Here is a 13,983-nt window from a genome sequence, read left to right as displayed (position 1 = left end):
TCAGCGTCTATCAATTTTAATGAATTCATTTGCATTTTGCATACCAAACATAAAATGTGTACAATATAAGTAATTCTAATGATTGTAATCACAAAAAAGAAATTTAGAATATCACAAAAGATTTATTCCTAGCTAGCAACAAGGAAGGAAGATGATGATGGAGCTTGGCGTCAATTTCAATTTGATGACTGGTTTTTAATGGTTATCGTCCATAGAAGATCAGAATCAGATCGCACGCTTACAATCTCTCCTTTAACAATGTTTGATGTGCTCACTAACCCCCCAAATCTCATTTCCGTGTTATCTGTAGTGTGTAAATAATAATAATAATAATAAATACCCCATCAATTCATCTATTATGATTTTCACAACTATTTTAGATATATTTCACATAATCAAACAGTTAGTAGATTTGTTTGGTATAAAATCATAAATTAGGGATGTCTGTGTCTTACCAAGATTCCATTGAAGCCCTGTGGTTGTAGAACTTCCGGAAGGGGCGCCAATGGGAATAAGACCACAATGTGGGCCCTCCACGGAAGAGTGGATATGAATCTGGTGATGTCGGTTGCTTGGAAGAAGTTGAATAAGACAGTCATCAGACAAGAGAACAATCCGTGTTGTTGAGAAACGGCACAAACTGTTAATGTTTCCCATTTCATGGTCAAACCTTCCACCAAGTGCACCAGCAACAAGTATGCACAGCTGTAACAACACATAATCTATTACAAATTTTCCTTTTTCCAACTACATCTACATAAAAACATTCATCATTTCTACTTACATTTGACTTATCATCATCAGACACAAAATCAAGTACATATGCAATGCATTTATGTAAATCTGTGGTGTCCTGGTCATCAGAATTATCCACAATCATTGTGCCCTGCATTTTGAGGTGTAATTAAACTCTGTAAGATTCCTAGAAAATTGTTTCCATTAAGATTATACACAGCTTACCAGATTTTTGTAGAAATTTAAAACATCTGGTCGGATAGAATCCATGTCTCCTTTAATTACATCCGGCTTGTACCTAAAAGTAGATGCATATCCAGATTATTACAAATTCAACTGTTTCAAGGTGGGCCTATAAATCACACACACACAGTTTCAAGAACAATAATTCACAAGTTAAAAGCTCATTTTCTTTCTTTAGGATGACCCCCCTCTTTCTTCATAGGACTACATAGATGATGACTTTAATGTTCCCAAAACTAACTGTTTACTTTCTATAGGAAAAGATATGCAAGTTAACACATATTCTTTCTTTATGAAGACCCTCTGGCTCTTTCTTCATAAAATTAAAGAGGTGCTGACTTTAATGGTGTGCCAAAAGTGATAGTGGGACATACGATTAGAACTGTGAAGCCCACTTCCACTTTTCCTTTAGTAAAAAGCAAATCCAAGTCTCAGAAGCATAAAACCAAACAGCTTACAGGCAATCAGTAATTACACAACAACTTGAGGGAAGAAACATGTAAAACCTTTCTTGGATTACAGAAACGCTGTGTTCATCAGAGCATAGTTCGGGCATGTTATCGAATAAACGGTTAGCTCCACCATCAGCACAAAGACGAATTTTTGCTGCTCTACAACAACAACAGCAACAATCATAAAAACCCTATAATCACTATGACCATTCGATTGAACAGGAACGAGTATAGACTTACCGTGTTGCCAGAGTAAGGGTGAAAACCGGGGGAGACGTTGGTTAAGGATGATAAGTGCGTACGTGGTCGGAGAAGAGCCGTTTACGGCGTCGGTTATCGTCGGTGGCAATAAGAAGCTTGAAGAATGAGTCATGAGTAACTTTTCTGCCATCGGATGAAAAAAACGCAATCTCACAGAATCACAGAGGAAAGATAAGGTGGGAATCAAGAAAAATGATCACTTCTGACGATACATGTCGGCGCGGTGATTGTTTATTGAAAGAAACTTGGAGCTTCTTGGTCATTTATTCTGATTTCTGGGGTGGCTGGTGGTTGAAATCTTTGATGTACAGCGAACATGGAAATTGAATACTATTTGGGGAATTGGGATCCACAATTTTCAATCACGAAACGTGGAGACTATTATATTAACAAATTTTCCATCTTTTATATTTTCTACGCTATTCGTTTTCTCTTAATATATTAAAAATCATAATGACCTTTGCAAAGTAACAAATTTTAGTTTATATATATATATATATATATATATATATATATATATATATATATATATATATATATATATATATATATATATATATATATATATATATATATATATATATATATTAAAGTTATTTTTATACTCAATATAATATTGACTTTATTGAATAGTATTAAAAAAATATCGATATGAACAGGTGCCGTGAATTTTGCCGGTCTCCAGTAAAATATAAGTTTTCCATCCATTTTTTAAAATGTCGGTCATTTTCTCCGGAAAAACATCGATTTTCCAATGAACCTAGAGTTTGTTCATATATATATATATATATATATATATATATATATATATATATATATATATATATATATATGGAAAAGTGAATATACCCTTAAGAGTATATAAGCTTAGGTACCCAAAGACACCATAATACGTTGTTTTGTTTGATATATTCGTTTTATTGTTCTTTAACTTCAACCTATAACTTGAGTTACTTTCAAGATTTTTGAAATTTCACGATTATCTTTCTCTTACATCACATTTTTTTGTCGAACACCTACTAGGCTATATATATTGTAGCTGAAAATGAAAATTATGTAAGATGAAGATAAATGTGTAATTTATAAAAATTATGAATGTAAATCAAGTTAGAAGTTAAATTATGAGAACATCGGACAATTACAACGTATTATATGATAAAAAAAACGACGTAGTATAGTGTATTTGGGTACCTAAGCTTATATACCCTTAAGGGTATATTCACTTTTCCCATATATATATATATATATATATATATATATATATATATATATATATATATATATATATATATATGACTTGGAGTTTTTCATTAGGGTTTTTCAAGATCTCAAGAACGATGTGGAGGTCAAACTCGTTTCGTGTGTTCATAAAGATCTGAAAAATCAAACTTAGGGTTTCTCGTTTCAAGTTTTTCAAGATCTATAACTCGTTTCTAGGGTAATGAAGAACAATATCAAGAAATCAATTTTAAGAACTCAATAAAAGGTTTCGATTCTCAAGAACTCAACACACATGCATCTAGAAATTCCTTTCTAGAAAGGGTTTCGTTTTCAAAAAAGGATTTCAAAATTTCGTTGGAAAACCCATCATTGGCATGAGAAAATGATTGGAAACTTCAAAGATTGTCGGATAACTCATATTTCGCCGGAAACGACATTGAAAACCGGCAAAACCCACTAAGACCGGTCACATTGGTGTTTTTTTTAAACAAATTCAACAAGTTTAATGGTATATTAAGCACAAAACTAAGTTTAGTGATATAAACAAAAGCTACGATTGGTTATCCTTACAAATCATTATCCGTATATTTAAATCACATATTAGTTAGTAATTATAAGTAATAATAAATTGATGAATAGTGAATATGATTAAGGCTGAAAGTCAAAAGTATAGGGTTACTTGGATATCCGCTTATATTGCACTATTTCATACATTGTTGATTGTTTGTAGAAATATCATGGTTAATGTACAAATGTATTTCGAAGTGTTTTGGTTTTTTGCATATACCATGTTTTTTTAATAAGCTATAATCCAAGCCAAGGTAAGCAAATTGGAACATTTTGTTCACAAATACTTTTGCCTTAGTGGTTTTTTTGCTCACAAATGCAACATTTTTGTTCACTTCATCAAATAGTTTGTTATCCATTTATAACATTAACCATAAATATCAAAATCAATATTTATTTTCTCAATGTGATTGAAGTATACATGTCCATACCAACGTGTTAAAGGTTGTCCGTGACAAACACAAGTTTTTTTAATATGAAAAGGTATAAGGTTAATTGAAAACCGCTTACATTACTCTACTTACTGTTGGTACAGATATCATGGTTAATATACAAATTTATTTCCTAGTATTTTAGTCTTTTACAAATAGCATTGTTCATTAAATAATAATAATAATAATAATAATAATAATAATAATAATAATAATAAATCAAAGCTAAGCAATTTGAACATGTTGTTCACAAAATACTTTTACCTAAATAGCTTTTTGTTAAGAAAATGTTTTAATTTTAATGATATATGTATTTTTCAAATAACGGCATTTTTTAACATCTCAAATAGTTTGTTATCAAATTGTAACATTAACCATAAATATCAAAATCATTATGATATTTATATTCTCAACACAAAACAAGTATGCATGTCCAGTCCATACCACTGTGTTAAAGGTTCTCCATGACAAACATGAGTTTTTTTTTCTTTTAAATACGAATGAAAGACACATGTCAACATCATGTGAAAAACAAAAAGCATCGACGACAAAAACATGAATGGATTCATAGCCTATGAATTTGCATATATTGTCTATGGAGGCTGTGTCATGCCTCCACTTAATGAGTGATATGAAGAGCTTGGGTACTTTTGTTTTGTTTTAACATTCATTATGATACTTTGGTTTGGCAGATTGTTGTTAAAAAAGGTAAGCGGAACCTGTCAAATAACTTTCAAGGATTTGAAATCCGAAAGAAGTAAACGTCTGATTAGCAGTAAATGAGATGGAAATAATAAGCATACCAAGGTTAATAAAAGTAACTTTAACCAAAAAAAAAAAAAAAAAGCCAAAAACTGAAGTCCATTAGTTTAAAACAAGATTGGAATGGCACTGAATGTAAAATAAAACAAGCAAATTAGTTATTAGTCTCTACATAGATAGATACAGGAGGCATAAAAAAATTTAAGAATAGCAAGGCAAATGAAATAAATATGGATTTGAAATGAAAGCAAAGGGGGGAGGCAACAACTAAATATATATTATATATATAATACACATAGGAGAAAGGCTCAACTCAGCGCAATGGAAAAAAATCTCTTGGGTGACAAACCTGCAAAGGAATTTCCGTTGATACAGGTCGTGTTGTATATGAGGGTGGGGTGGGGTGAGGTGGGCATTTTATGATAGAAAAGTAAACCAACAAGCCTCTGTCTGTCTGTCTGTTTTTTTTTTTTTTTTATCTCAAACTAATTTGTAAAAAAGTAAACAAAGGGAGGACTGCTATACACTTGATAGTTGCTGATTCATACACTCGTGTGGTGTGGTGTGGTGTCTACATGAAGTAACTGAGAAGCTTTTTCTTCCTGGATCCACCTTCGCCGTATAGCTCATTCCATTGCAGAAGCTCGTTCATATTTGCCGACTCAGACGACACACTCGCACATACCTGATAGATAATACAAAAATATATCATCACCATTCTTTTCACTTTTACTAAATAAATAAATAAATAAATAAGAGTTTGAATAGATTACCTGGTCATGTGCATACTTAAAATCATCCAAATTTAGTGGGCGAACGTCCACACTGCTTCGTAAAGCAGGTACCGGCTTATTTTCTGCCAATGCCAAAGCTTTCTCCTGCATAATAAGTAATAACAATGCACCAAATATTAATTAAAATAAATTAATAATAATATAAAGTTATAAATATAGAAAACAAACCTTCTTTTCCTTCTCTAATATCTCTCTAATTGGACAGTGGGCAGCTGTCACGCAAAGATTCTGAAATGAACCAAAATAAAAAAGAGAGTAAATATATGAAAAAGTAAAAAAGGTAGTGTAGCATGGAAGTGGAAGGAAGACCTTCAAATCACTTCCTGAGTAGCCATCTGTCATATTAGCGACTGCTTGAAGATCCATATCGGGTGCCAGCTCCTCTTTTGCCAGTATGACTCTTAAAATTTTCTCCCTGTTGGCGGCATCTGGTAGATTTACCATCAACCTGAAAATGCATTTTGTTGATATTATTTATATGTTAATAAAAAATATATGTATATAATTTATGTTGTACCTGCGAGGCAGTCTCCGGATGACAGCTTCATCGAGGTCAAAAGGCCTATTGGTTGCACCGAGTACAAGTACGCGTTCTCTATCTTTTGTACGAAGGCCATCCCAATTCACCATGAACTCGTTTTTCATTTTACGCATTGCTTCATGCTCCCCAGGGTTTTCACGTCTTCCCAGCATGCTGTCCACCTACCAACCATCATCATCAATATCATAACTCATACCTACCATCAATATCATATACACCTACCTCATCAACAAAAACAACACTGGGTGCGATTTTACTAGCAAGGCTGAAAACTGCTTTCACATACTTCTCTCCTTCACCAAACCACTTCACACACATCATCATCATCATCAGTTATGTTATCTACCAAAAAACAATACTATTTCTTATCTTTTAAATAATTAATTAATAATACCTTGGACGTTATGCTTGACATGGATATGTTGATGAAATTTGCACCAGCCTCGGTTGCAATAGCTTTTGCAAGCATTGTTTTACCAGTACCCGGGGGTCCAAACAGCAAGATTCCTTTACAAGGCTACACAAAAACATAATCATAAACACAACATATTATAATCATTATTATTAATGAAAAAACATCAATATAATATAACAACTTCAACTTGTGGTGTGGTTACCTTTGTTAGCTGCCCTTTACAGAACAACTCAGGCCTCTGAAGAGGTAGCATCACCAACTCTTTCAAGGTATCCTTCACAGATTCAAGAGCTCCAATGTCGTCAAAGCTAACACCAATATCACCAGGAGGAATAACTTCACCAAGCAGTCTCTTCTCAAATTCGTTTTCAGTAACCACATCCTGGAATTGGAATAAATAAAATTTGTTTATGTCAACCATCACACATTAACCAATTATTACATGCATAAAATGTGTGTATAACTGTAATTAACCATAACCCACCTTCAGGGTCTTTTTAGAACTTTTGCTCTCGTTTTGAGTTCCTTGCAGTATGTTGATCCCATACTCGAGACTGCAAACCACATGAAAAATGTATAACACAAAAATAAGCATGCATGCTATTGGCTATTGCTATTTGCTAGTTAGTACCTTTCATTGGAAATCACAGGTTTAGCATCTTTAGCAGAAGCTTCACAACTCTGCATAAAGTGATGACTCAGAGCCCATCCAATAACTTTCTCCACACCTATCAACATATCCAAAAGAGTGAAAATTAATCAAAAAGCCAAATTGGTAAGAATCAGAGATGTACTACTCTACTCACTTTCGTTAGTCAAGGTTTGATCTTTTACACAAAGTTCATCAAGGTTGGAGCACTCAAGACCGACTCGACTCAGAACCTAAACATCATGACATCAGAAATATAATATAATATAATTATTAGAATAATAAAAAAAAATTGTGAATTTTGAATACTTACTGCACGGATGTTGACAATGTTTGACTGTGATTTTAAGGTCTCTATGTCACGATCCAGTTGTTGCTTCCAGTCTGAAAGCAGCACTTCATCCTACCATCATCATTATCACAAGGTTAACTGAGGTCCACCAACAATTATGAAAAAATATATATATTCAAATAAATAATTACCTGAGGCATCTGTATGGCAACTTTGTTTGGGAAAAGTCGGGTGAGCTGCTTCATTGTTTTGGGAGTTTCCTTGCTTCTATCATGAAGTCTACTAAAACTATCCTGAATGATATGATATATAGGAAATTTTTTTATTACATTGAAATATATATATATATATATATATATATATATATATATATATAATACATGTGATGTGATTAATTTATAGCAGTAGACAGTAGTAGTACCGGGAAAGCCAAGTCAAGCAATGTGGTCTGATTGCTCCCAAACTTTGTGAAGAGTAATCCACCAGGATGAGACTGGAAAATTAAAATGTTATTATTATGAATATGATGGAATGGAATGGAATGAAAATCTAAAAGGAAGACTTACTTTCTCCTTGCGGCTGTCCATTTGAGTATGTGAAGCAATGACAACCACATTAGCAGGTGCATTTTCAAGCTTGCTCTTGAAGGAAGCATACGCCTCTGGATTTCCCAGCATTGATTTCTCTATATCTTTCACAAACAAAAGCAATGAGCTGCTTTTACTTTCTTTTACAGCAACCTGCATACAAACACACTTTTCAACTCACTCAACCATCAACCATGTCAGTTGCTACAAATTAACCGTCAAAGCTTCTTATGCACTTTTAGGTTTTTAGCTTAGCTGTGCCCCCCTCACGTTTGCTCCATACAGCATAATACATATGTGATATGTCAGGCAGCTACAGTTTCTTTTTCACTTAATTACTTAATCTGATATTCTGATGCATATATATATATATATATATATATATATATATATATATATATATATATAGAGGGTTACTGAAGAAAGAACTTAACATTTTACAAATTTGCCCTCACTTATTTTTTGTGTTGCCCTTTTTTCAACTGCTTCATTACCTACAAGCATTTGAGCAGTCCTAATGCCATTTGCAGCGCACGTTTCTCATCAACCACTCCATTCCATGTATCAACTCATGATTTTACATATTATATGATATCAAGTGTAGTAAAGGAAGGGCTTACCAGCTTCAATCAAATTAATCCAGGGATGTTAGACTATATTTTTGCAAAATAGAGCTTATATTATTAAATAAGTAGTGTCTATTGATATTGAGATATTATAAGTTTGTCCTCACATCCAAATTCCCTAAAGAATCCCACCACTATCTAACGCCCATATGACCAGGAATTTCATTAGGTTCTAACATCCTTGCAGAATTACACATCTGCTCTATTTTACATACATATAATATAATATAATATAACTTTGTTTCCCTTATAGGCACAATTCTAGCTATGTTCTACTCCCTAGTGCTTCTTTTTGGTTATAACATCATCCATTGTTTTGGTTATACAACTTAAAAAAAGAAAGCATATTACTTGCTTTAGGTTTTGATTGCATAACAACTTATTAAAACGATACAAGAGAGTGTCTCTATCTCCCCTCTCTTTGAAACATGCACTGTGGTTGGCTCTAACTTAAAAGACAAGTGAACTCAGACTCCCATCCAACCAAGAAAACTGTAGAACCTAAAAAAAGTTTCTATGCTCAAGTCTTTAACAGTAAAAAAAGTTTCTAGTGTTCCTGTTGAAACTAAACTTTTTCTAATTACAGCAAGCACAAATTTTATGAAAGATGAATGAATCTTGAAGTCCCATACCTCATACAACTTCAGTTTCATGCTAGATTGAAAATATAACCAAAGAAAGTAATATGATCATTTCAAATATGTAAACTACTGTATTGTATAGAAAGAATCACCTCAAAAAGTTCATTAATAGCGAGCTTCTCAATGTCATCGGCACTCGAAGAATCAAGGCGAAGCGAATCAGCTGCACATATAATCCAACAAAGGAATAATAATATCAATTTAGTTTTCACTAATAATGAACAATAACCTAAATATTATTAAACTACAATATCCAATAGTTGCATGTACCAGAACAAAAAAAGCCATGATCTTCCTCACAAATTCCTCCAAGATCGTTCCCTTCTTGAACTGACCTATCAAATCTGACTCCAATCTTGGAAGACCCATTCTCCTCAAATGGAAGTAAAACTTTGCCCTTATAACCATAAGTTGGCCCCCTGGGGAAATAAATAAATATCTTTGGAGATCAGAGATTACAAAATATCAAGAATTTCAACTGAAGCTAAAATAAAATACCTCAAGGGAGTCTGCAAAGGAGAAAAACCAGATGACAAGGAACCCACATATTTAACTCTATCACCTTTCTTGAAGGTGTAGCTTTTTGATGATGCAGTAGATGCCTCCTGCTTTGGCTGAGCATGAGAGCCTGTGGTAGATCCACCAACTATATCAGCCTCAACACTTGATGTCGGTTTCTTCGAGTGCATAGCCCCCGCTTGTGGGGCCCGTTTAGCAAACACACTTGCTCTTTCAGGCCTAGTACTCTCTTTTAGTGAAGTGTCCGTTTCCTTAGCAACTGATCCCTGTTACCCAAAAAATTATCAAAATATCTATATATAGTCAGTCATTAAAAAGGAATTGTGATTGTGAATTGGAAGATAGAAGACTTACACCAGGTAATAAAAGAGAATCAACTACAAGCAGTCTAGCATCTAGATGTTTAGCAAGAGCCTTTGCCAATGTTTCTTGATATATCTCTGAACCTGTGTTGTGTTGTGTTGTGAGGACACAAAGTTAAAGAGTATTCAAACAAGAAAGACTTTTCTGTCCTTTCGATGTAAACCAATTGAACACAGTACCTGCTGGACCAGATAAGAGTATTCTAGGGCACAAAGTAGGCAGATCTGAGGCATACTTCACAAAATCATTACGTTTCAGATGGAGATATGTGGAGGCAATCAATACACTTTTTGTTGTTTCACTGCATGTTTCAAAAGAAATAGTAATGTAACCAAAAAAGCTAAAAGAATAATAGTTATTTTGCTGAGAAAGCCAACAAGCATCATCTTTCTTATTATTACCATCATCTTTATTTGTTTGGTCAATATGTTTGATAGCAATTAACTAAACTATATTTTAATTACTCTAATAAATTATGTTAGCTGCAATTTCCAGCCTTTGAATCAACACAACCTAAGCCAAAAGATGGCTATAAATCTGAGCCACGTTCTTATTCAAAAACACCCTTGGATTGCTGTCTCATACAGTCATATGCAACAGAAAGCCTTTCAACCAGTGATGCAAATGAGGAAACTAAGTTAGTCCAATGACTACTTGTTCAGTTTTTCCTGATACTAACATTTAAAGTAGAAAGAGTTTGGCCTTGTTCATTTAGTTCTCTAAAGGAGTACAAATCGAATTATAACAACAGCTTTTGGTAAGCTTCAAAAAGAACTAACAAAAAACTGAAGAAAAGCACATAGAATCACATATGTGATCCACTTTATTTGTGTCACGCTACATGGAAGACCTACTCCTCTTTGAATGTCAAGCAAGCTAGAAAAAAAAAAAACTAAATCCTGAAATCTCCAATTACATGATGATTAATATATTCACAAAACAAATCATCAGCCAGAAAAGGATAAGCCAAATACAGACAGAAGAAAAGTGGAAACCAATGCATCATCTATGAGCATCATAACCTACTCGGGGATGCAAATCAGAGCAAGTTTGATCCTTAACCCCTATGCTAAAAACATTAATCTGTGAAGGCATCCTAAACTAAATTACAGTTAAAATATTGCCACAAAAAGGTTCTACCATGTTTGTGTTACATTAAAAAAAAATTAATAATAATAAAAATATCATACTATGTAAGAAGGTGTTTCTTTTTTACTTAATGAGCTTTATGGGTTAAGTACTAAATCTGGCCAGCTATACATCGATGTTTCTTTTTTACTTAATCTGAACAGAATGACTTCAAGGGGTTTACAAAAAAACCAGGCTTGATATGTTACGACACTAACCCTTTTACCTATTTGCCCTTCTTATATCTTCCACACAAGTACCACGTTAAAGTTGATGAATATTGTTAAAACTGATGTATATTGTGAAAAAATGTTTGTTAGAATGTAAGGGTAAAATGATCATTTAGCTTCATTCAGACGGTTTATTCGGTATTTCAGTCTAGAAAAACTAAAACAGACCTTATGTATACAGCCACGACTTGATAAGAAAAAAGAAGCAGCCCTTAAGTGTCAAGCACCCTAACCTGGTATGGCTCATAGACATCATCTATTTTGTACAATCAAATCTATTATAAATTCTATTGATAGTATACATGCAATTCTCATCATCCACATGCCTATAGGCCTAGATTATTGTTGCTTCTAAAAGAATGGATAAATCCATCAATTCTCTAAATTCACAACAATGATAACCTGTACTACAATAGAGGTCTTAAGCTTTTCTCACAAGTTTTTAGCCAGTTAAAGATCATGTGATGACCAGATAGGGAAGTACAAAAAAGAGAGAATAAAAAAGTAAGGCAGTGGTTGCACCTTAAGTAATATGGGAAATCCTTAAATGTAACTTCAATTGCATCGGGGCTGAGAATCCCTTGTTGTAAGCTATCTTTATATGTTTGACGCCTTGCTGCTAATGAGATGGGTGGATCAATTTCCTTAAGCAGTTCTCTAATTTCTTTCCTCTCATCAATAATTTTCAAAATATCCAACTCAGAAGCAGTGGATCCTGCAAGCATTCTCAGTAATGGCCTTAATTCATGAGTTGCTGCAGGGCCAGGGGCATTCCCTGTGTCCCCAACACCAACACCATCAATATTCTCATTAGCACCCTTCTCACTCGATGGTGCCACATCAGCAGCATCTTTCATTTCAGTATCAGATGCACGATTATCACAGACAGAGGGTAGATTTGGCATTCCAGTTTGTAAGCCTTTGCCTTTACGAGAAGGAGGGGGGAGAAGAGATAACTCTTTCTGAATACTAGACAAAGATGCTAATATTGAGGCTCCTGCAACTGCTGATGGGTCTCTAGATCTTGCCTCAAACTGTAACCCTTTTAAGGACCCACTATGTGCTTCTAATATGCTCATGGGAGGTGCCACATCTGCACCAACATTATCATTCGATAGCTGTTGAAATATATAAGCATGCCTTCCCGAAGAGCTAAAAATCACTTCATCTCCAGCTTTAAGTGGTAAGGTTGACCTTTTAGTGCATGTCTTGCCATTGACTTTCACAACACCTTTGCCACCAGTGATTTCAAGTAAAGTGATTGATGCGCCTCCTTGCTGTGACTCTATGTGCCTCAGGCTACACAATGATTTACTGATGTTGGGATCGCCGATCCACAGGTCACATTGGCGACCTTGACCAACAGTGAAAATGGGACGATCCATAACAACATGAGGGTTCTGGACATCAGAAAAGAAACACATTAGACTCTTATGATTGCATGTAAATAACAGTTGAAAGACCTACTACCTGTGAGCACTGGGAAAGAAGCTTTCCCCACGCAACCCCAACATTAGATTTTGACTGTCTTTTCTTGGTACGATTCAACACAGTTGAACCACCATTCGCCTTCGTCTTCTCTACATCTATTAACGAATCACCTACAAATCAATCCGAAAGAAAGAAAGATCAAGAGCTGTAGAAAGGTATCCCAGTCCCCGCAACAAGTTTTTACAAATTCATGTAACCTCAATCCCACCTAGAGACATAGGCGAGACTAACGGCTGTCCTTCCACTTGAACAACCGGAGATTTTTCAGGAACGTCAACACCGGGCACTTCGTCACAGGCATCGGAGTCTTTCTTGGACGGATCAGAAGATCGGACCTCCTGTTCTTGAGACTCGCATCCACCGGATTCCTTCACCACCGCCTCAATGGGCTCCACCGGCGTCCCGGTAGTAGACGAAGATGCCGCCTCCGCTGCCTGCAACCACCGATCGCCAAAAATGAAATTTTCGATATAAAATTCAACAGAAACAAAGTCTTTTACAAACCCCCAATTAACGATACCTTTGATCTTTTCCCGGTTGGGATAGGAGACGAACATGGGGATGATAGCGTGCGTTTCGAGGAAGACGAGCTCCGCCTTGTTTCCACCATGGTTAATTTGTCTCCGTCGATTCGGAATTCGATTGCAGAGGATTACAAAGAAGAAAAAAGGGGAAATCTGTAGACAAAACTGATTTTCCTATATATATGAAGATGAATGACGATTAAAATGGAAAAAAGATTATAATATTGATTTGGGAATAGGGATAAAGATAGAGAGCTGGGCAACCAAAAGGGCTGCAAGTATGATTATATATGAATTTTACGGAGGGGGTTGTTAAGCGGCAGCAAGTGAAAAGGGGCAAGTTTGGGGTTGAATGTGGAGTGGGTGGGTAAAGAATATGGTCTATTTATCAATTAAGGGTCTTCAACTCATAGATATTTTGTTAAATACAATCAATATCTAAATACTTACATATTTAATGTTAATACACAAATGAAAACAATATCGGCCTTAACAAGCAATTTATCAATTT

General features: G+C 34.5%; 2 protein-coding genes across 3 annotated transcripts; both read right to left on the bottom strand.

Annotated features, from left to right (window-relative positions):
* Positions 1-6: 6 nt before the first annotated feature.
* Positions 7-2,048, bottom strand: TPK1 (thiamine pyrophosphokinase1). Of its 2 annotated transcripts, none has more exons than XM_079020748.1 (6): positions 1,671-2,048; positions 1,485-1,584; positions 961-1,033; positions 785-886; positions 456-705; positions 7-304 (listed from the first exon to the last, which is right to left on the bottom strand). In XM_079020748.1, exons 1-6 carry the CDS (start codon positions 1,819-1,821, stop codon positions 177-179), a joined length of 804 nt encoding a protein of 267 aa, XP_078876874.1. In that variant the 5' UTR covers positions 1,822-2,048; the 3' UTR covers positions 7-176. The 2 variants fall into 2 exon arrangements, with proteins under 2 accessions (XP_078876874.1, XP_078876875.1); XM_079020749.1 differs by having other exon boundaries at positions 1,485-1,589; positions 1,671-1,810.
* A 2,844-nt stretch (positions 2,049-4,892) lies between these two features.
* On the bottom strand, positions 4,893-13,756 carry LOC145074793 (uncharacterized). The gene is made up of 24 exons (XM_079021117.1): positions 13,469-13,756; positions 13,157-13,382; positions 12,928-13,058; positions 11,980-12,857; positions 10,279-10,400; positions 10,091-10,182; positions 9,716-10,002; positions 9,488-9,636; positions 9,310-9,380; positions 7,930-8,103; positions 7,785-7,856; positions 7,555-7,656; positions 7,385-7,474; positions 7,229-7,304; positions 7,054-7,150; positions 6,907-6,976; positions 6,625-6,804; positions 6,402-6,524; positions 6,230-6,313; positions 5,984-6,168; positions 5,776-5,914; positions 5,635-5,694; positions 5,446-5,550; positions 4,893-5,357 (listed from the first exon to the last, which is right to left on the bottom strand). The coding sequence occupies exons 1-24, from the start codon at positions 13,556-13,558 to the stop codon at positions 5,244-5,246; spliced, it is 3,717 nt and encodes a 1,238-aa protein (XP_078877243.1). The 5' UTR covers positions 13,559-13,756; the 3' UTR covers positions 4,893-5,243.
* Positions 13,757-13,983: the final 227 nt, after the last annotated feature.

Source organism: Lactuca serriola, chromosome 9, assembly GCF_051521515.1.
Source record: "Lactuca serriola cultivar US96UC23 chromosome 9, Lser_US96UC23_V15, whole genome shotgun sequence".
Classification (NCBI taxonomy): domain Eukaryota; kingdom Viridiplantae; phylum Streptophyta; class Magnoliopsida; order Asterales; family Asteraceae; genus Lactuca; species Lactuca serriola.
Note: the sequence above shows the minus strand (reverse complement) of the source record. Positions and strands in the feature narration are given on the sequence as shown.

What these genes read in the sequence shown, in the direction of transcription:
- TPK1 (XM_079020748.1), bottom strand. Translation starts at nt 1,821, where the DNA reads ATGGCAGAAAAGTTACTCATGACTCATTCTTCAAGCTTCTTATTGCCA. An exon ending in GTTTCTGTAATCCAAGAAAG is followed by an intron (nt 1,034 to 1,484) that starts GTTTTACATGTT and finishes ATCTACTTTTAG; the next exon opens with GTACAAGCCGGATGTAATTA. An exon ending in AGGGCTTCAATGGAATCTTG is followed by an intron (nt 305 to 455) that starts GTAAGACACAGA and finishes TACACACTACAG; the next exon opens with ATAACACGGAAATGAGATTT.
- LOC145074793 (XM_079021117.1), bottom strand. Translation starts at nt 13,558, where the DNA reads ATGGTGGAAACAAGGCGGAGCTCGTCTTCCTCGAAACGCACGCTATCA. An exon ending in TGCTTGACTTGGCTTTCCCG is followed by an intron (nt 7,657 to 7,784) that starts GTACTACTACTG and finishes CATATCATTCAG; the next exon opens with GATAGTTTTAGTAGACTTCA. An exon ending in GTGTTGTTTTTGTTGATGAG is followed by an intron (nt 6,169 to 6,229) that starts GTAGGTGTATAT and finishes GATGGTTGGTAG; the next exon opens with GTGGACAGCATGCTGGGAAG.